At 43.8% G+C, this 23368-nt stretch overlaps 1 protein-coding gene across 1 annotated transcript; it reads right to left on the reverse strand.

The window, feature by feature from the left end:
- Positions 1-251: 251 nt before the first annotated feature.
- Positions 252-23137, reverse strand: LOC145354253 (fibroblast growth factor 8-like). Its single transcript, XM_080205340.1, has 5 exons — positions 23106-23137; positions 22927-22963; positions 21740-21917; positions 8281-8387; positions 252-533 (listed from the first exon to the last, which is right to left on the reverse strand). The coding sequence occupies exons 1-5, from the start codon at positions 23135-23137 to the stop codon at positions 252-254; spliced, it is 636 nt and encodes a 211-aa protein (XP_080061466.1).
- Positions 23138-23368: the final 231 nt, after the last annotated feature.

A 23368-nucleotide genomic window follows, 5' to 3' on the forward strand; every position in this document is an offset into this window, starting at 1 on the left:
TCATGGATTTCTCTTTCTCTTGTCACAGAATCCATGTGTGTCTTTTGTCCTTTTCCCTTTCTGAAAACTATTTTTAACTTTACATCTGACTGAATCCTTATCCCCAGAGCCTGCTGGCCATAGTCTCATCAATTGCAGTTGAGTAGAAAAATAAAGCTTCTCATCCTTTTTTTTAAAAAAGCAGAGTGGGTTCATCCATTATCTGTTGCAATTGTTACTGAAGAGAGATGGTGTTGGGACAGTGGCTGTTTCTACCGGGGCCTGGAGTGTCTTGTGCGTTTAGTCCTGCTGGAGAAAGGGTAGTTGATGAACTCGAAGTGTCTGTGGGTGTCCAAGGAGGACAGATGACCCTTGGGCAATCTCTTCATAAAGTGCACCTCCCTCTGGTGCTGCCTGGTCTTCGACCCTTTCCTGGGTCTTCCTTTCCGGGTAAAGGCCATGAACCATCCCTCGTACTTGGCATTCTGCAGAGCCGTGTAGTTGTTCTCCAACACAATCTCGGTGAAGACACAATCTTTGCTTTTCCCGCTTCGCTGCACAGAAAAAAACAGGACAGTTAATAAAGGTTCCATTCAGACCAACTTGTCATGCTTACTGAATGAGTTCCAATTTGTGGGCGTTGCATTTAGATGAAAAGTACTTTTCTTTTTTAAAATAACATTTAAAACCCGATAAACTGATATCGGCGAGGCAAACTGTGGCCTGTCGTGGTCACACTATTTATTGTCTGCTGCCTTGGGAAAACACTCAGCCCAACGCCGGCATCTCCACATCTTGGGAAAACACATCAGGGATTACAAAAGTAACAATAGAAAGATTGAATGGGAGAGAGCGGGAAAGGATAGAGCGAGACAGAAAGGGGGAAATTTAAAGTATGGAAGGAAAGAGAGTGGGGGAAATGGAGTGAATGGGAGTGAAAGGGAACTTAGAGACAGAGAGAGAAACGGTAGGAGAAGAAGGATGATTGTAAAGAAGAGGCGGAATTCGTGGAGTTTGTGAGCCCGCTGGGTTTGGAATTGCTGCCTTTAGTGCCGGACACATGAGCGAGAGGCTGGCAGGGGAGGTGTGTGCAAGGTACAAACATCCCGGAGCCAGTGTAGCAGCAGCCGCCCCTGGTTAAGCAGGTATCAGTTTCCAATCCCCCCAGCCAGTGTGCAGGACCCAGTCCTGGGCGCTGCGAATTACAACTTGTCACAAGGAATAATATCACCTCCTCAACAAGCAGATGGCGGGGCAAGCGGGTGTATGTGTGTGTTGCTGTTGGTCACAGCGTAGCTGCCAGGATGCGGCACTCAGCCATTCGATGTGACACAGAATTAGACAAGTGGAAAGGGGGGAATGCGGCAGGTTCTCTCTCCAAGCGAACACAAGCCTTAAATTAACCTTCAGATCCCAGCATCAGACACACAATTCCCATGTCCTCCCAACATCTAATCCACCCCAAAACTATCACGTCTATTAGTTTTAATATCCAAATATTAGCTATTCTCTCATTCGATCTGTTCAGCTGTCGGGATTATAATATCTAATATAAAATGGTCATTAATGTTATGTTATGACGAGAATGTCACACACAGATATTCCTAACCGCATTAACATCGAGTCTTTATCGCTTTAGCGGATGTTTCTGGGGAATTGGGGGAAGATTTTCAGCCTTAACCATGAAGATTATATTTGTTGGGGTAAAGGGTCTGATTTGCCTAACTTGCTCTGTTCTAAGATTTGAGGTGGTGCAGATTGGGACAGGGGATAGGATGAGGAGTGGCGGCTGATTTTATCCCGTTTGCTAACGAGTTTTTCTTCCTCCTGTTCCTCAGAGCGGGGTAATTAACCTCTGATGACGGTAAAAAGCATTCTCCCGATTCCACAAGTCTAATGATTCGACAATGAAGCGATATAAAAGCTATAGCCAGCAGGGGTTAAGAAGATCAGAGCTCCCTGCACCCACACTGCATCCTGTTTCCCAGCCATCTCATTCAAACTGAACCTTTCTCTTTTTACCACATTCTGCAACTTTTGCCTTTACTCCGCCACCCTTCCTCCCCACCTCATCTTCATCTGTCTGACAATTTGTTTTTTTGCCCTCATTTCTCTCTGGCCCCTTTCTGTCGCTCTGTTGCTGGTTTTCTTTCTCATCTGCTCAGCTCGTTCTCTTTCTCCTTCTCCCTTATCGGAAGCTCTTTTTACAGTGAAGCTCTCCTTGTTTCGCTCTCGCTGGTTTTGACTCAGCGTTCCTCACTCTCTCTTTCTCACTCGGTGCTTCTCACTCTCGCGGATTCTCACAGTCTTTCTCACTCTCACGGTTTCTTGCTGTTTCTCACTGGCTCACAATTTCTTGGTCTTTCACTGTGACTGATTCTGTTTCTACTTGTCATTTTTTTCTCACTGTGTTTCTCAGCTTCACACTGTTTCTCTTTCATGTTTCTCACTCTGCATTTCTCATTGTTTTCCTCTCCCGCCATGTTTCTCACTCTCACTGTGTTTCTCGCTGTCACACTGCGTTTTTCACTCCCGCTGTGTGTCTCACTGTGTTTCTCTCAGTGTTTTTTCACTGTCTCACTGTGTTTCTCACACTCACTGCATTTCCCATTCTTGCTGTGTTTCTCACACTCTGTTTCTCCCTCAGTGTTTCTCGCTCTCTCATTGTGTTTCTCACTCTGTTGCCATGATTTTGTGCCTATGTTTTCTGCGAGTGCAAACAATGACACGGGCCAAAATCTTGAGCGACTCCGAAAATGGGAATCACGCCGGTGAGGCCTAATTTTTCGATTCTCCCCATCCCGGGCAACAACCTCATTTCAATACATTTTAATATAACTAATGACAAATTGTTAGCCCAGAGAAGGCAGTGCCAGGGTGCCAGTGGGCATTATTGGAGGCTCCACTGAGGAGCTCCTTTGGGGGATTCGCTTTATCCATGAAGGGGAGTTTGCCTGTTTGTGTGTATGTGTGTGTGTATGTTGGGGGTTTCCTTTACCTGTAGGGAGTGGATATTGTTAATAGCATGCTAGGGTATCCATTAAAAGCGGCACCCCAGTCTCTGTAGAGTGGGCAGTGCTGGCTCTATTGGGACACATTCTGCCAGTACTTGGGCCACACTTGGAGATATCCTTTGCACAGATTGCTGAGAAATATGGCCAGAAAAGCTGGCTATGCAACTTGTGAGCTGCACGTGGTTTTCACGCAAATAGCAGAAAATTCTGCTGCGTTTCTTGCTTTCGCACTGCTACTGTGTTTCTCACGCTCAGTCTTTCTCACTCTGTTTCTCGCTGGTTCTTGAACTCAGTATTTCTCACTCTCTCATTGTTTCTCAGCTTCTCACTGTTGCTACCTCAGTTACACACTCACTGTTTCTCACTGTTACACTCTGTCACTCTCAGACATTATTTCTCACTGTTTCTCAATATTTCTTGCTGTTTCAACGTTTCACACTCTTTCTCGTTCTCACTGTTTCTCACTCTCTCACTGTTTCTCACTCTGGGTTTCTTGCTCTCCTACTGTTTCTTCCACTCCTACTGTTTCTTTCACTATACTCACTCTGTGTTCATCATTCTCTCACTGTATTTCTCACTGTTTCTCATTCTCACTGTTTCTCACTCTGTTTTTCTTGCTTTCCTATTGTTTCTTTCACTATTTTCACTGTGTTTCTCACTGTTTCTCAATTTCTCACAGTTGTGCATTCTCATTGTTTCTGACTCACTGGCCAGAATTTTACCGCCCAACCCACCATGGGAATTGAAGCAGGCAAGGGCGGAGCATGGGACAGTCCGTTGACCCCAAGCAGGATTTTACAGTTTCAGAATGAGTGAGACCATAAAATCCCACCCATCATTTCTCACTCACACTCGATTACTTTCACTCTCACTATTTTTCACTCTTTCACCATAATATGACAGAACTCTTCAAGATAGAGAGTGACGTGGTTGATTCTGAGACTATGATCTTGACTCGAAATGAAGGAAACTCTGATGGTATGAGTTGCAAGTTAGCTGTGATGGATTGGGGAAAGTTACTTAAAGGGATGATGGTGGATAGGCAATGGCAAATATTCAAAGAATGCATGGGAGAACTGCAACAATTGTTCCTTCTTGTCTGGTGCAAAAATAAAACAGGAAAGGAGGTCATACAGGTGGACATGTTGGCACAGTGGTCAGCACTACTGCCTCACAGCAACAGAGTCCGGGTTCAATTCCACCCTCAGGTCACTTCACTGTCTGCGTGGAGTTTGCACGTTCTCCCCGTGCCTGCATGAGTTTCCTCCGCTTGCTCCAGTTTCTTCCCACAGTCCAAAGATGTGAGGGTTAGGTTGATCGACCATGCTAAATTGCCCCCTACTGTCAGGGTGACTTGAAGGATAAATATGTTGGGGGGAGGGGGTGGTTAGGGGATAGAGCCTGGGTGGGATTGTTGTTGGTGCAGGCTTGATGGGCCAAATGGCCTATTTCTGCACTGTAGGAATTCTATGATTCTAATAAGGGAAATTAGAGCTAGTATTAGATCCAAGGAAGAGGCATATACATTAGCCAGAAAAAAACCCAGCAGACCTGAGGATTGGGAGAAGTTTAGAATTCAGTAGGAGAGCAAAGGAATTGATTAAGAAGAAAAAAATAGAGTACAAGGATGAGCCTATAGGGAACATAAAAATTGACAGTCGAAGTTTCTATAGGTACATGAAGAGAAAAAGATTGGTGAAGACACATGTAGGTCCCTTACAGTTAGCAACAGGACAATTTATAACGGGGAACAAAGAAATGGCTGACTGACTAAATACATACTTTGGTTAACAAAGGAGACACAAATAACATACCAGAAATGTTGGGGGACACAGCGTTTAGTGAGAGAGAGAATCTGAAAGAAATCAGTATTAATAGGAAATGGTTTTGGGGAAATTGATAGGATTGATGGCTTATAAATCCCCAGCGCCTGATAATCTATATCCCAGAGTACTTAAGGAAATGGCCTGAGAGATAATGGATGCAGATTCTGGGACGTTTCCTACAGATTAGTGAGTAGCTAATATAATCCCACTATTTAAAATGGGAGATAGAGAGAAAATGGAATTGTAGACCAGTCAGCCCGATGTCAGTTGTGGGGAAAATGCTAGAGGCTATTATAAAGGATTTAATCATAGAGCATTTGGTGGCAGGATCAGAGAAAGTCAGCATGGATCTACAAAAAGGAAATGATGCTTGACAAATCTACTAGAATTCTTTGAGGATGTAACTAATAAAGTTGATGAGGGAGAACCACTGGATGTGGTTTATTTGGACTTCCAGAAGAGTTTTGACAAACTCCCATAAAAAAGATTAGTGTGTAAAATTAAAGCACACGGGATTGTGAATAGTGTGTTGAGATGGATAGAAAACGGATTGGCAGACAGGTAACAAAGAGTAGGAATAAACAGGTCATTTTCCAAATGGCAGTCAGTGATTAATGAGGTACTCAGGGATTTGTGATAGGACTTCAACTATTCACAGTATATATTAATGATTTAGATGAGGAAACTAAATGTAGTATTTCCAAATTTGCAGATGATACAAAGCTGGGTAGGAAGGTGAGCTGTGAGAAATATGATTTGAACAAGTTGAATGATTGGGCAAATGCATGGCAGATACTGTATAATGTAGATAAATGTGAGGTTATCCACTTTGATGGCAAAAGCAGAAAGACAGATTATTATTTGAATATCTATAGAGTGACAGAGGGGAATGTGCAATGAGACCTGGGTGTCCCCATATATCAGTCACTGAAGTTAAGCATACAGATGCAGCAGATGGTGAAGGAGGCAAATGGTATGTTGGCCTTCATAGTGAGAGGATTCAAGATCAGTAGAAGGGACGTCTTGCTGCAATGGTACAGGGCCTTGGTGACTAGACAGGGTAGAAGCAAGAAGTCCCTGACAGTGGGGGATCCAGAACCAGGAGTCACAGTCAAATAACACGGGGTAAACCATTTAGAACAGAGGTGAGAAGTTTCTTCACCCAGAGAGTGATAAGCCAATGACATTCTCTACCACAGAAAGTAGTTGAGGTCAAAACATTGTATATTTTCAAGAAGAAGTTAGATGTGGTACTTGAGGCTAAAGGGTTCATAAAGATATGGTGGTACGTGGAAACAGGTTACTGTGTTTGATGATCAACTATGACCATAATGAATGGTGGAGCAGGCTTGAATGGCCGAATGGCCTACACCTGCTCCTATTTTCCATGTTTCTATGCTGCTTACTCTCTCACTGTTTCTGGCTCCTTGCTATTTCTCACTCATTCAGTTTTCATGCTCTCGCTTTTTCTCACTCTCATTTTTCCTCTTTCACTTTCAGTGTTTCTCACTCACTCTTACTGTATCTGACTCTTTCACTGTTTCTCACTCTTAGTTTCCCATTCACTGATTTTTACACTCACTTTTCTCACAATTTCTCTTTCTCCCTGTTCCTTGTTCTGTCACTGTTTTGGTTGCTCACTGATTCTCACTGTTACTATTTCTCACTCTCTTGCTGTTCCTTATTCTGCCTGTTTCTCACTCTCTTGCTCTTTCCTACTCTTTCTTGCTGTCTTGTTCAGTGTTTCTCACTCAGTCTTGCTGTTTCTTAGTCTTGCATGCTCTCACTTTTTCTCACTCTGCACTCTTTCTTGCTCTCTCACTGTTTCTCACCTTTTCTCACTCACTATTTTGCTCTCTCACTGTATGTCATTTGCTTGGTTTCTCACTCTGTCACTGTTTCTCACTCCTGTACTGTTTTGCAGTCTCTGACTATTTCTCACTCTCTCACCATTTCCCACTCTTTCACCATTTCTCACTCACTGTTTGTCTCTTTCACCTACTGTTTTCTCTCCCACTGTTTCTCACACTATTTCTCACTCAATTTTTCAGCCCCTGTTTCTAACTCTCTTTCCTCCTTTCTTACTGTTTCTCACTCCCTTGCTATTTCTCACTCAGTTTTCATGCTCTCACCTTTTCTCACTCTCATTTTTCCTCTTTCACTCTCACTGTTTCTCACTCAGTCTTGCTGTTCTTCACTCTCTCAATGTTCTTCTTTATATCAGTTCTTCTCATTTTCTTGCTGTTTCAAACTCTCTCGCTGTTCTTAACTTTATTGCTGTTTTCCACACTCATTGTTTCTCAGTTTCTCTCTCGATTGCTCACCCTCTTGCTGGTTCTCACTCTATCACTGTTACTCACACTCTCACTGCTCTCACATTTGTGAATTCTCCCTCACTGATTCTCACTCTGTGGCTGCTGCCTGTTCTCTTGGTACCTGATTATTTCTTTCCATCTATTTCACTGTTTCTCACTCGCTGTTTCTCATGCACTTTCACAATGTTTCACAGTTTCTTGCTTGCTCGCTGTTTCTCACTCTCATGCACTGTTTTTCTCTCATCGTTTCTCTCACTCTCACCATTTCTTGCATGTTCTCACTCGCCTGTTGTTTCTCACACCCCCATTGGTTTTCTCTCTCTCATTTTTCTCACGTTCTTGCTGTTTCTCAGTTTTGCTGTTTCTCACTCTTGAATTCCTTATCCCAGTCTCACTGTTTCTCCCTCTGCCACTGTTTTTTCTCTCTGAGCATTTCTCATTTATGCACTGTTTCCCTCTCGCTATTTCTCACTCTCAATGTTTCTCTGTCTCACTGTTTTGCCTTCTCTCGCTAATTCTCTCTCACACTGTTTCTCGCTCTCATGCCATTTCTCATTGCTTCCCCCCTCTCTGTTTCTCACTGTTTCTCTCTGTGTTACGGTTTCTCTACCTGTCACAATCTGGCTCTCGCTCTCTGTTCTTTGTTTCTCAGCTGATAAACTTTTCTTTCCATTTACTCACTGTTAAATTTTATCTTTATCCAATACTATTCTTATTTCACTACTTCATTTTTTCTGCTTGTGTTTCTATTTTACTCTCTTTTCTCTGTCTCTCTCTCTCTCTGCCTTCCTCTCCATTTGGCCACCCAATTATTGTAAACCTGCTGACTCACAATTTTCTGCACTCTATTCCTCTTTCTCTATTTTGCCCTGAAATTAATAACTAACACTTACTTCTTCTAATTATTTTAAACACTTCAACACTTCCATTTAAATTTGGAACAAGGAATTTACCTGCAAACTTTAATATTATGATTATATATTGCACACGTTATTTTAAAATTCTGACTTTGCTTTTCGCTACATATCACTCTTGTCGTTCCTATTTTTTGCTAATTTCTCCTCCTGTTCTTTGTCAGGTGCCCCAATTCCAGCTTCCAAAATTGTGGTTTTGAAGTTTCTCCGCCACTCTCACATTAACCCTTACCTTTCCAATCAGTTTTCCTCGTTTGTTCATACAGATGTAAAACCCAGATTCTGCTCCCTTGATGCGGACTCTGCTGCCAAATGTATCTGTCTCCACGATGAGTTTAGCTGCATTGGAAACAAAGGGGTGCAGCAGTGAGTGTTTGATCAGCACAGTATTTTTATATTCAGTCTGTTCACAGCATTTATCACATTGGTTATTGCACAGTATGTTGTGAGATTTTTACACTCCCAGATAAATTCGATGCCAGGTCAGCAGCAAAGGTATCAGGGAGGAGAAAGTGGGAAAATTTCTGCGCTCAGTAAAGTTGGGCAATGTTGGTCCTGGGAATAATTTTTTTTTCTTATTCCACCGAACAAACATCATTATCATTAAACACAGTCACAGCACGGGGTTACATCAAGAAAAAAGCTCTCTCTACACTGTCCCCATCAAACACTCCCAGGACAGGTACAGCACGAGGTTAGATACAGAGTAAAGCTCTCTCTACACTGTCCCCATCAAACACAGTAAAAAGTCCGACAACACCAGGTTTTAGTCCAACCGATTTATTTGATAGTAAACTCACAAGCTTTCGGGTTAGTCCCTTCGTCAGGTGAATGGAGAGTTCTGGCCTCAGACAGAGCATATAAAGCACAGCAGGTTAGGTGTAAAGATTCGCATTCTAATCAGTAATCTGTAAACTGTCTGTGCTTTATATGCTCTGTCTGAGGCCAGAACTCTCCATTCACCTGACGAAGGGACTAACCCGAAAGCTTGTGAGTTTACTATCAAATAAATCGGTTGGACTAAAACCTGGTGTTGTCAGACTTTTTACTATGTTTACCCCAGTCCAACACCGGCACATCCACACCATCAAACACTCCCAGGACAGGTACAGCACGGGGTTAGATACAGAGTAAAGCTCCCTCTACACTGTCCCCATCAAACACTCCCAGGTCAGGTACAGCACGGGGTTAGATACAGAGTAAAGCTCTCTCTACACTGTCCCCCATCAAACACTCCCAGGTCAGGTACAGCACGGGGTTAGATACAGAGTAAAGCTCCCTCTACACTGTCCCCATCAAACACTCCCAGGACAGGTACAGCACGGGGTTAGATACAGAGTAAAGCTCCCTCTACACTTATCCAACTACTTCTCAGGCCCCACCTCAGTGCTTTAATGAAATGGCCCATCACGTATCTAACACTATACACACTCTATACACAGATGGTGCTTAATCTACGAAGTGTTTCCAGAAATTTACTTGTCAGACTGATTTCACACTTGGCCATTAGAGTCATCAATCTGAGATAGAACTGTACTCAGATTCCTGTGCTGATCACAGTGTGACTACACAGACTAGTGCTGGTGGACTATTTAGAAACATCTCAATGTCTCATCTTCATCAACCACATAAATACCAGGCCTTTTATCTTATTGTCTCATTGAAACACAGAACATTCTTAATGAGTTTGACAGGATGATGCTAGGATGGTGCTTTCTTTGGGAATGCCAGCCAGAATTAAGGGTCTGCCTATTCAGAGTCTGAAATTCTGAGAAATTTCTTCAGTCAAAGGATTGTGGATTTTTAAAATTCTTAATCTCAGAGTTGTGGGTATTCCATCATAGTGTATATTCAAGATGCAGATTAATAGATATCTGGATACTAAAGGAATCAGTGGACATAGGGAAGAGGAGTTGAGGTGGAAGATCAGCCGTGAAGTTCTTGAATGGCAGAACTGACAGGGGTCAAAGGGTAAACTTCTAAAGGGTAAAGCAAGTCAAGTTGCAGCTTTATAGAATCTTAGTTAGGCAGCAGTTGGAATATAGTGTTCAATTCTGGTCACCACACTACCAGAAGGATGTGGAGGCTTTGGAGAGGATACAGAAAAGATCCACCAGGATGTTGCCTGGTATGGAAGGCATTAGCTACGAGGAGAGGTTGGAGAAACTTGGTTTGTTCTCAATGGAACAATGGAGGTTGAGGGGAGACCTGATAGAAGTCTACAAGATTACAAGAGGCCTGGACAGAGTGGATAGTCAGAAGCTTTTTCCCAGGGTGGAAGAGTCAATTACTAGGGAGCACAGGTTTAAGGGGCGAGGGGTAAGGTTTAAAGGAGATGTACGAGGCAGATTTTTTGCCGGGGGAGGAAGTGGAAGCGGATATGATAGTGACTATTGAGATGCGTCTTGACAGATACATGAATAGGATGGGAATAGAGGAATATGGTCCCCGGAAGGGTAGGGGATTTTAGTTAAGTCAGGCAGCATGGTCGTGCAGGCTTGGAGGGCTGAAGGGCCTGTTCCTGTGCTGTAATTTTCTTTGTGCTTTGTTCTACCCTTGTTTCTTTTCTAAATATTAAATCCATGTTCTCATTAAGTTCCATGTACCCCACATTGCTTGTGCCAAGAGCACCAAAACAAACCAATCCCTTCATGGTAAGGCAAGCAGAAAATAAGAAATAAATACACAAGCAGCAACAAATTGTCTCCTCTTTGAGAATTATATTGCCAAGACTTGGGTGAAACCATTTGAACACCACTGCAGCAATTCATCAGAACAGGTCTCAGGAACATTATACAGCCAGTAACCATGTGTTACCTAGAAGTACAGTATTAACTTATTAAATCATAGAATCATAGAATCCCTACAGTGCAGAAGGAGGCCATTTGGCCCATCGAGTGTGTACCGACCACAATCCCACCCAGGCCCTATTCCCGTAACCATACACATTTACCCTGCTAATTCCCCTGACACTGGGGTCAATTTAGCATGGCCAATTCACCTAACCTGCGCATGGAAAGGAAATATTTCATAAATTTATATAACATCTTTCACAGCCTCAGGTTGTCCCTAAATGCGTTACACGAATGATATACTTTTAAATATTGTGACTGTCTAATATGAGAGACACCTCAATCAATTTTGCATTCAGCAAGGCCCAGTAGATAGCAGGAAGACAAAGGCCAGATTATCTGATTAGTGATGTTTCTAGGGATAAGTATTGGCCAGGACTCTTAGAGCCAATACTTACCTCTGTCCTTAAACTCACCCCACCCAATGTTAAGCTCCACATGTGGAGCTCACCAATGAATTGTTCAGATTTCAGATTTCGGATTGCTTCAAAGTCCAGCCCTCCTGAAGCAGTTGGATGACTTGTTGGGGCACCCTGGGTGGTAGTTGCTGTTTGTTACCTGCGTTTGATTTATTGCTGACTGTTTAACAGCAGGGCAGATCCTGGCCTTACCTGATATCCAAACACACGCTCCATTTGACATCAACCCAACAGCACAAACTGATGACCTAAGCTAGGATGTTCTAAAACAAACTATTGCAAAGCTGAAAAAAAAACAGAGGTGCTGCAAATACTCAGCAGGTCTGGCAACGTGTAGAGACTTCTCATTGAACTGAAAAATTAACTTTCTCTCTCTTGTTTTTAATCAAGCGTTTTCTCCATTTCTGTGACCCAGAGTTAGTGCCTTTACTACAACCCACTGGAGAAACATTAAATTACCAGTCACAATACACAACAGGCTGTGTGGTGACAGCAGCAGTTGTGTCAACAATTGCTAAGGTGTCAGCCTTGCCTCAATGGTTAACACTCTTGCTTCTGGTGCGGAAGGTTGTGTCTTTAAGCACTACTCCAAAGTCTGGGGCATATCATTCTGGGCTGACACTTCCAGTGCAATACAGAGTGGGTGCTGCACTGTTAGAGGTGCCATCTCTCTGAAGGGTTGTGAAACCAAGGTTCTGTCAGCTTTCTTAGATGGACGTAAAGGTTGCCATGGCAATATTTGAATAAGAACAGGGGAGTTCTCCCTAGTGCTCTGGTTAGTGCTGACCCTTCAGCCAACCTCACTAAAACTGCTGATGTGATCTTTATGATATTGTTGTTTGTCGGTGCTCTCTACCTGCAAACTGGCTGCTGTGCTTTTGACATTAGAAAAGGAGCTACACTTCAGAAGTACTTCAATGTCTGTGAATTGTTTGGGAAGTCAAGAAAGGCACAATATGGTAGAAAGTTCCTCCTTTCTTCTAGATGATTTCAATTGGCCGGCAGCGGGATCTTCTGGTGCCACAGTTGTCAGTGAGGTTTCCTGTAGAATGCGCCCCTCATTACTGGGAAACACATGGTCGGAGTGCACTGTCAGCGGGGCTGGAAGATCCCACCAGCATGAACAGCTGGAAAGTTCCGCCTCTATTTTAGGGGTATATTAAAAATATCTTCATATCTTCAGAATGCTGTGATATAGAGGGACCTGGGTGTCCTTATACATGAATACCAAAAAGTCAGCTTGAAAAGAAGGCAAATAAAATGTTGGCCTTTATTACAAGGGGGATTGGAGTATAAAAGTAGCAAAGATTTGCAGCAACTGCACAGGACATTGGTGACACCTAGAGTACTACATACAACTTTGGTCACCTTAAGGAAAGACATACTTGCATTGAAAGCAGTTCAGAGAAAGTTCACTATCTGATTCTTGGGGTGAGAATAAAAGCAAATTACCACAGATGCTGGAATCTGAAACAAAACCAGAAAATGCTGGAAAATCTCAACAGATCTGACAGCATCTGTGGAGAGAACAGAACTAACATTTTGAGTCTGGGTGATTTAAATTGGCTCTATTCTCTCTCCTGGTGACAACATCAGGTTTAAGTCTAACCGATTTATTTGATAGTAATTTGATGGTTGGACTTAAACCTGGTGTTGTCAGTCTTCTTACCAGTCCAACGCTGGCATCTCCACATCTATTCTCTCTCCACAGATGCTGTCAGACCTATTGAGATTTTCCAGTGTTTTCTGGTTTTTGTGCCTGGAATGAAGAGTTTGTCTTATGAGGAAAGGTTGAGCAAATTGGGCTCATACTGATTGTAGATTAGAAGAATGAGAGGTGATCTTATTGAAACTTATGGATTCTGAAATGGCAAGACAGGGTAGATAATGAGAGGATGTTTCCTTCATGGGGAATCAAGATGTATTTCAAAGTAAGGGGTCTCTCAATAGTAGCAGAGCTGAAGAGGAATTTCTTTCCTCAGAGAGTAGTTAATGTTTGGAATTCTTTTCCACAGACAGCAGTGGAGGCTGGGTCATTAAATATATTTCAAGGCTGAGTTAAACAGGATTTTGATTAACAAGGGAGCCAAATATTATAGGGGGCAGGGAGGAAAATGGAGCTAAGGCCACAATCAAATTAGCCATGGTCTTAATGAATGGCAGAGCAGGCCTGAGGGACCAACTAGCCTATTCCTGCCTCTATTACTGATGTTTCTTATATTAAGAACAAAAAAAGGACACAGCTTGGGCCAGCTGTAGCAAGGACCGCCTCCAACCACCCCACTTGTCCCTATCCAGAGGCAGAGAGACTTGGGTCAGGATTTTATAAGCTCACCACCCAGCAGGATATTACAATCCCACTGAAGTAAGTGGTAATTTAAATGGTCTGCTGCATCCATGGGGGTGGAAATACGCCGTGATGAGATGTCATATCCAGGTGTTGGAGATATTATACTGGAATGTCAGCAGGTAGGGGACAACTATGTCACAGCTTCGTGCGTGTTCTAGCAGCACACTGGCACAATGATTAGCACTGCTGCCTCACAGCGCCAGAAACCCGGGTTCAATTCCGGCCTTGGGTCACTGTCTGTGTGGAGTTTGCACGTTCTCCCCATGTCTGCATGGGTTTCTCTGGGCACTTCAGTTTCCTCCCACATGCCAAAAATGTGCAGGTTAGGTGGATTGACTATGCTAAATTACCCCATAGTGTCAGAGAGATTATCAGGGTAAAATGCAAGGTGTTACAGGGACAGGGCCTGGGTGGGATAGTTGTTGCCAGCTCGATGGGCTGAATGGTCTCCTTCTACACTGTAGGGATCCTATGTGCTTGACTCTCCAGGGTACAGAGCTCCAGCTAACACCACAGCCTGGGAGGAAAATTCAAAAGCAGGAGAAACCCGGCATTAAGCTTCACCCAAGGATTACCATCTCTCCAGACCATTTCATCACCTCAGAACATCCCGAATTGCTTCAAGATAAATGAAGTTCCTTTTGAATTGTGATGTAGGGAATGAAGCCAATTCCTGCTCAATAGGATCCCAGAAACAACAATGACTAATTATGCAGTTTCAGTCATTGTAATCGAGAGATATATATTGGTCAAGGGAGAACTTCCCAGCTCTCCTTCACAAAATGCCATGGGGTCTTTTACACCCAGCTGAGAATGGAGATGGAGCTTAATGTTTCATTTGTAGATGCAGCATTTCTCAGTACTATACTGGAGTGTCAACCAAGGTTACTTGTCCTAGTGCCAGGGTCAGGCTCAAGCCCACAACTTCTCACTCTAGGTTGATACAGCTGGCACTTCATATATTAGGCAGTGCTTACATGCAACATATGGTGCAATACTATGGATTCAGATGTAAGGTGAAGTCACTTCTGGACATGGGGAGGGCAGGAATAAGAGGGAAGGCAGGGGCATGGGGAGAGCAGGGCCGTGGGGTGAGAGTGGTAGAGGTGCGGGGAGGGCTGGAGTGTGGGGGAGGGCAGGAGAATGGGGAGAAAAAAAGCATAGAGGAGGCAGGAACCTGGGAAGTGAGTTGGAACAAAATGAACAGATCATAGGAAAAGCAGGAATATGTGGGGAGCAAAGAATGTGACGTGGAATTGCCAGCGTTGTACTGGGGTAAACACAGAAAGAAGTCTCACAACATCAGGTTAAAGTCCAACAGGAAGGACTTTAAACCTGTTGGACTTTAACCTGGTGTTGTGAGACTTCTTACAATGGGAGCAAAGAACACCAATGATCACCACTCACTTGCTTGCTTTTGACCACAATTTCCTGGGCTGTAAGGCTGGCCTGCATTGCACAATCCATAAAAGGTCTCAGGTTAAACCCCAGATTAGGATGTGTGGACTTCAGTTTGAGAACAAGCTTTAGATATGCCAATTTCTAACCATTGTGTATTAGCATAGACAGTGTGGAGTTTATTTTGCAAGAAAGTATTTTACTTCCCAAAGACCTGGACAACATCTGGACTTGAATTGATAAAGTCACAGGCAACATGCATCCCACACAAGTACCAGGCAATGACCATCTGCAGCAAGAGTCCATTATAATGATGTAACAGTAGAGCATTTAGAAATACATAACATAACCAGAGTCAGCGTGACTTCATGAAGGGAAATCATGACTAACAAATTTATGAGAATTCTTTGAGGTGGGAATGAGCAGGCTAGATAAAGGGGAACCAGTTGATGTAATATACTTGGATTTCCAAAAGTATTAAGGGCTACTTACTAAGATAAGAGAATATGGTATTGGGGGTAGTATATTAGTATGGATAAAGGATTAGCTAACTGATAGAAGACAGAGAGTTGGATAAAAGGTGCAGTTTCAGGGTGGCAACCTGTAACTAGTGGAGTGCCACACGGATCAGTGCTGGAGGACACAATTATTTACAACATATATTAATAACTCGGGCGAGGGAAGTGAATGTACTATTGCCAAGTTTGTGGATGTCACAAAAATAGATAGGAAAGCAGGCGGTGAGGGTAACACACAGAGTCTACAGAAGGATATAGATAGGTTAGGTGAGTGAGCAAGAACTTGGCAGATGGAATATAATGTAGGAAAATGTGAAGTTATGCACTTTGGTAGGAAGAATAAGGAGCTGAATATTATTTAAATGGAGAAAGACTGTAGAAAGCTGCAGCACAGAGGGATTGGAGGGTTTTGTGCATTAATTATACCAGCACACAAGTTCAGTGGGTAATTGGGAAGGCAAATGGAATGTTGGCATTTATTTCAAAGGGAATGGGATAATGGATGGAAAAACCAGATAAGTGAATTCAGGAGAGACCCCACCTCTCTAGGAGAATGGTGACAATGCGTGGAACAGCAAAAAGAAATTAAATGGCCTATTTCTGCTCCTATGTCTTATGGACTAAGAAAGAATATAAACATCTCCTTGACATTCAGCAGTGTCATCATTGCTGAATCCCCCACTACCTACTTCTAAGGGTTTAGCATTGACCAGAAACTGAACTGGACTAGCCATATAAATACTGTGGCAAACCAGATGCTGGGAATTCTGCAGATGGCCCTGACTGCCTCATCCCTTTCAGAGAGTCAGCAGTGAGGAAGTGCTGCACTGTCAGAGGGCCAGTACTGTTTATAGTTTATTTATTAGTGTCACAAGTAGGCTCACATTAACACTGCAATGAAGTTACTGTGAAAGTCCCCTAGTCGCTACACTCCACGCCTATTCAGGTACACTGAGGGAGAATTTAGCATGGCCCATTCACCGAACCAGCACACCTTTCAGATTGTGAGAAGAAACTGAAGCATCCAGAGAAAACCCACGCTGGCATGGGGAGAATGTGCAGACTCTGCACAGACAGTGACCCAAGCCAGGAATTGAACATGGGTCCCTGGCACAGCGAGGCAGCAGTGCTAACCACTGGGCTGCCACAAAGTTTTTAAATGTAGAGTGATAAGTAATTCAGCTGACCATCCAAGTAAAGTTAGTGGTCATGAAAACTTTCACCTCATTTAAGAGACAGTTAGCTAAGGTGATGGAAAATGTAATTTTTTAAAATTTATCTAGATGATGTAAGGTGTGCTGATTGACTTCTTAATCTGAAATTACTTGCAACATTGTGATTTCACACACACAAGCACTTGCAACACATATACACTGACACATATTCAACCACTCACAAATACACTCAGACATTCTCTTAGACACTCATACCTTATTCACGCATGCTCCTACCTATTACCTGCTATTTGTGGAGAACTAAAAATAGCTGGCAGGCTGGAGTTATACTGCTAGGTGCCTACCCCCAGCAAAGTAAACCATAGAAGAATGCAATCTATTTCCCAAGCTTTCATTGTCAGAAATTAAGTGATTTAATAACTCTAGAAATATTTCACCATGTGTATAGTTTAATGCCATCCTCTTCCTGGAAACTGTGTATTTGTGTTTACCCCAGTCCAACGCCGGCATCTCCACATCATAACTGTTCACTAAGTGACAGATCAACCTGATGTGAGACCGCCCAAGTGGACCTTACACCATAAACATAAGAACATAAGAAATAGGAGCAGGAGTAGGCTATCTAGCCCTTCGAGCCTGCCCCGCCATTCAATAAGATCATGGCTGATCTGAAGTGGCTCAGTTCCACTTTCCCGCTTTCTCCCCATAACCCTTAATCCCCTTGCCTACCAAAAACCTATCTACCCGCGACTTAAATATATTTAGCAAGGTAGCCTCCACCACTTCAATGGGCAGAGAATTCCAGAGATTCACCACCCTTTGAGTGAAGAAGTTCCTCCTCAACTCCGTTCTAAACTGCCCCCGCCTTATCTTGAGGCTGTGCCCTCTAGTCCTGCTGTCCTTTCTGAGTGGGAAGAACCTCTCCACCTCTACCCTATCCAACCCGTTCATTATCTTATACGTCTCAATAAGATCCCCCCTCATCTTTCTAAACTCCAACGAGTACAAGCCCAGTCTATTTAGCCTCTCTTCATAGTTCAACGCCCTCAACTCCGGTATCAGCCTAGTGAACCTCCTTTGCACTCCCTCCAAGGCCAAAATATCCTTGCGCGAGTGCGGCGACCAAAACTGCACACTGTACTCCAGCTGTGGCCTCACCAGTGCCCTGTACAGTTGCAGCAAGACCTCCCTACTTTTATATTCAATCCCCCTCACTATGAAGGCCAGCATCCCATTTTCCTTCCTGACCACCTGCTGCACCTGTAGGCTGGGTTTTTGCGACTCATGCACAAGGACCCCCAGGTCCCGAGTTTAGGCTGCATTCACACAATAACCATAACTTTTATGAGAAGTGATTTGGCAAAGTTTCACTCTGGAGTGAGGTTCAGCAGTACACCTGGATCTATGTTGCAACTGCAGCACCGCTGTGAAGGGAAGCCACTGTGCTATGGTTTCAGTGTAAATGTTGCCTTTTGTGTTCCACTGTCAGTCTGAAATGTGGGATAGCCACTTTTGTGTGCCTGCACACATGAATCATTGTACTTGAAAGTGGAATATGGAACTAAGAATGGATTTGTTATCTGTTCTGATGGCCACAAAGGGTCATCGAAAGATCTCCCCGCGGGCTTGGTGGAGTAAGGGCTCCCTTACTGAGCAGACAGGGGCTTTTCCAATAGAAGGGATCAGCTTCAATTTGCATAAATCTTCCTTAATTTCTGATCAAGAACAATCTACATTTCGCCAGGGTTACACATCAGCAGATACGGAGCTGAGATCTTTTCCTGAGAACTCAGGATCTGCACCAATCCCCACACAAAAAAAAAATCACCTTAGCTGTGACCAAACTCAGCATCAGGGCCACTGACCATAATCAGGCTGAGGTTGGGAAATAAGCTAGGGTAGTAAGAGTGTAAAACGACATGGATCAATTAAATTGCTGATGGAGCAGTGTGGAACTATCCCATTTTGTAACAATAACAGAAAGGGCAAAAAGTAACTGGGAGTCTTCAGTATTGAGAGGGATTTGAGTGTCAGAAATTCAACAGGAATGGCAAGCAATTAGGAAGACAAAGGCTATGTTTGCCTTTAATGCAAAGGAGTTTGAGTAAGAGAAAGGAAATCTAGCTGCAACTGATCTGGGCTTTGGTGAGACTGCACCTGGAGCAAAGTGAATAGCTGTGGTCTCCTCACCGAGGTACTTGCCTTAGAAGGGGCTACAACAAAGGTTCATGGGCTCATTCCTGGAGTTGTGGAAAAATTGAATAGAAAACCCTCTATTTTCTGGAGATTAGATGAGTAAGAGTTGATCTCAGTGAAGTATATAACATTCTTAGATACCTTTTCAGGACCGATGCTGAAAGACTGTTTCCCCCTGGATGCAGAGTCTAGAACTAGGAGTTATCATCTCAGGGTAAGGGAGTAGCCATTTGGGATCAAGTTGCAGAGGAATTTCTTCACTCAGAGAGCTGGAATTCTCTACACCAAAAATCTGTGGATTCTCAGTCTTTGAGTATATTCAAATCTGAAAGTGATTGATTCTCCAGGTGGAAGGTAATCAAAGAAGGTGGGGAGGGGCTGGAAAATGAAGCTGGTGTAAAAGTTCAGCCATGTATTTATTGAATCTGGGGCCTGTGACTGTTTGGTTATGTTAGATCACCACTGCCCAACACCAGACCCAACCACACAATTAATCAATCGCTGAGACTAATCAGTGGAAGCAATAATTACCTTCATTAACCATCACTTCCCTCAGCTAATCACCACAACCAACCAAATAATCACTACAGCAAACCAACCAGCACAACCAAACTAACCAGCACAACTCCCCTCAACTAATCACCACAACCAAACCAACCAGCACAACCAAACTAACCAGCACAACTCCCCTTAACTAATCACCACAACCAAACCAACCAGCACAACCAAACTAACCAGCACAACTCCCCTCAACTAATCACCACAACCAAACCAACCAGCACAACCAAATTAACCAGCACAACTCCCCTCAGCTAATCACCTCAACCAAATTAACCAGCACAACTTCCCTCAACTAATCACCACAACCAAACTAACCAGCACAACCAAATTAACCAGCACAACCAAATTAACCAGCACAACTTCCCTCAACTAATCACCTAAACCAAATTAACCAGCACAACTCCCCTCAACTAATCACCACAACCAAACGAAACAACCACATGAAACCTCCAGCCAGTCCACCAGAAGCATCTGGAAAAGCCATCGCCTTGCCGAAGGTTGGAGATGGCTGGAAGCTGCAGTGTGGTCCCGGGGAGGGAGTAATTCCTTGTAATTAAATAAAGGGAGAAAACAGCCATGAATTGAGGGGAGGGGCGAATTAATCGATCCGTTCGGCAGTAAATGGGGCTGAGTATTGATATAGTGGATTGTCCAAAGACACGGGGGAGGAATCGACGGATGGAAAAACCAGACAAGTGAATTCAGGAGGGATCCCGCTTCACTGGGAGAACAGTGAGAGTGAGCGCAACAGCAAAAGGAAATTAAATTATCTGAGCGCCTCTCGCTCCGGCCTCCAACAAAACATTAAATGGATTTAGCTCAACTCCACTGCTCTGATTAAACCTTAACATATTCCATCCAACTGCGGCTCAGCTACAAGCAGATCGCGGGGATCAAAGTTAGCAGCAATTAAACAGCAAGAGTGAATGGGGAACTTTCCCTTCACAGAGACACTCTCACTGGGAACGGCTTCGGCTCTGGGACATTATCCGGGCAGCCTCTGTGGAGTCAGATTGTCCCTTCTGCGATACTTCAAGGTCTGGATTGAAGATTTTCAATTCCAGCGCATTTAAATGCAGAATCAGAGAATGGATTGAAGATAATAAAAACAAGATGAATATTCTCTCAGGTGGAGAACTCCAGGAGTCCCAGCTGGGCTGCGCAGAGCCCGCTCCCGCTCGCAGTGGCACTGATCCCCCTCCCGCTTCACTCTTCATTGCTATTTATTTCTCACCCACTCTCTCCTTAGACTCTCCCTTTACCTTTTCTCTTTGACCACTGGGTTTCTCCCTGGTCTCACACAGTTCCTCTGTGTTCAAGATAAACTCAAAATACTGCAGATGCTGGAATCTGAAACAAAAACAGAAAATGCTGGGAAATCTCAGCAGGTCTGACAGCATCTGTGGAGTGAGAATAAAGCCAATGTTTCGAGTGTAGGTGACCCTTCGTCAGAACTAATTCTCTCCCCACAGATGCTGTCAGACCGCTGAGATTTTCCAACATTTCTCTATTTTTGTGTCCTCTCTGTCCATTCGCGCTGTCCCCTCCATTCCCAGTCTCTCCTTTTCTCACTTAACTTCACTCAGTCTCTCCGTGCAATGTCTCGCTCCTAGCCAATCTCCCTCCCACCCACTTGCTCTCTAACCCCTGTGTTTCCTTCTCTCTCGCCAGTCTCACTCTCCAATGGGTCCCACTCTCTCTCCAGTCTTGCTCTTGCATTCATTCGCTCTCTCACACACACACACTGACACACACTTCCATACGCGCATAGTAACACATTCTGACTGACACACAAACACTCTACCTCGCACACACTAACATACACTCACAAACACTTTCACATTCCCACATCTGTGCCCTCAGACACTAATACTCTCAGCTCACAAACACACTCACACATTCTTTCTCTTACATGCACATACCCTCACTCTCTCACACCCAGACTTTCTCATACACACACTCTCATTCACACACACACTGTCACACTCACACACTCTCATACTCACGCATTTACACACACTCGCTCTCTCACACACACACATTCTCTCACACACACACATTCTCTCACACACACACACTCTCTCACACACTCACTCTCACACACACACTCACTCTCACACACACACTCTCTTTCACACACATACACGCACTCACACACACACACTCTCACTCTAATACACACACACACACACACAGATGTTCTCTCTCTCTCTCTCCCTTACCGTACTTATCTCCATCCTCCGCTTTGGCGTTGATTTTCTTGCCGAGGACCTGCACATGTTTCCCGCTGGTACGGCTGTAGAGTTGGTAGGTGCGGATTAGCCTCCTGCTGAGCCGGTCCGTCTGCCTGGTCTGCTCCCTTACGTGCTGTGTAAAATTAGGCGGTGACTGATAGGTTACCTTTAAAGAAAATACAATATACAATACACGTGTACATTAAACAATCACAGATCCAGACAGCCGCCTTCAGACCGAGGCACCGTCTGCACGGGAACGTCCCTCGGTCCAAGAATATTTCCTCCTCAATTCTTCACTTCTTAAAAATATATCTATTATCAAAATAGTTTAATCAATGAACAGAAACCTCGCTCTTGGAATAGTTTTGTCTCAATTGGAGGACTCAGTTGTGCCAATTGTTTAATAAATAAAAATAGAATTTTTCCCTTTGGAACCTTTCTTTTTCCTGGTGAAATATTTGAATGATTTTGCTGGTTTTCGAAGGTATTTTAGTCTCTGGATTCCCAGATCTGGGGCCAGTAGGTGCCTGTTCCCAGCCAGGGAAGGGGTTGCTGGGCTGAGAGAGCTTGTTGCCCGAGTGTGTTGGGGGGTCTGATATCGCCATTCCTTCAATTACAGTTGGACTTGTCCTAAAGCTCACACAATACCATCAGTTTATAGGGCGGCCCGCTAATGAGATAAACATGTGGGACAGGCCGAGACTATACTTTCTAACCTCGCATCTGTCTTTTCCTGTGTCTATCGGCCGATGGGTAACTCCTGGTCTGTCCGCTCTGCGTCCCTTCACCCGATCCGAATTTCACTTTTAATTCGTATCTTTCTATCCTCCTCTCTTTCATCCCTATTTAATTCCTTTTTTTTGCCACACATTTTCCCCTTTTTCCCTCTGTCCTCTCATACTCTCTCTCATTTCCCCCTTCCCCAGCCCTCCTGCGCTGTGTGTTGCCCCGGTTATTTCTCCATCCCCTGTAAAAGTTTACTCCCAACCCATTCTCAAATCCTGGCACAGAGACAAACCTTCCTCGGCGACAGCTGCAGTTTTTAAAGAAACCTCCCTGTCAGTTTGTCAACATTTCTTAGAGGGACAAGCGATCAATATTTACATTATGTTGTTCCGAAAACAAAAACAAACAAGTAAATACAAAAAGAAACATTAAATAAAGATACCGACCTGAGCTTGGAAGCAGAATGCCAGCAGCTGAAGACACCTGAAGGATTGAAAAGATACAATTAGTGAGTTCAGATATTCACAGCCGGGAGTTTCACTCTCAGAAGTTTGCAAGTTCAAACAGTAATTGAAAAATATTATCAGTAACGACGCACATCTGAATAAACAAGTAATGGACTCACAGGTAACTCAGGCGTGTGGATGGAAGGCGCATTGTGAATTTTAGATGAATCTTGTTTGTTGCAGGTTTTAGTGTCAGTGAAAGAGGTAGAAATAAATCACGGATTGTACTCCTAGAATCTGCAAAGTGACTTCCTGATTGAATCCGGATTCCGAACCAGGGCAGAGCGGGGTCCGGGTGGAAGGGACCTGGAAGCACCTCAGTTCCCGCTGTCCTTATATTTTCGGGATGAGGGGGAGAGAGAGTTGTGTGATTCAGGGAGCT

This window comes from Carcharhinus amblyrhynchos, chromosome 17, assembly GCF_965287045.1.
Source record: "Carcharhinus amblyrhynchos chromosome 17, sCarAmb.v2.hapA, whole genome shotgun sequence".
In the NCBI taxonomy this organism is placed as follows: Eukaryota; Metazoa; Chordata; class Chondrichthyes; order Carcharhiniformes; family Carcharhinidae; genus Carcharhinus; species Carcharhinus amblyrhynchos.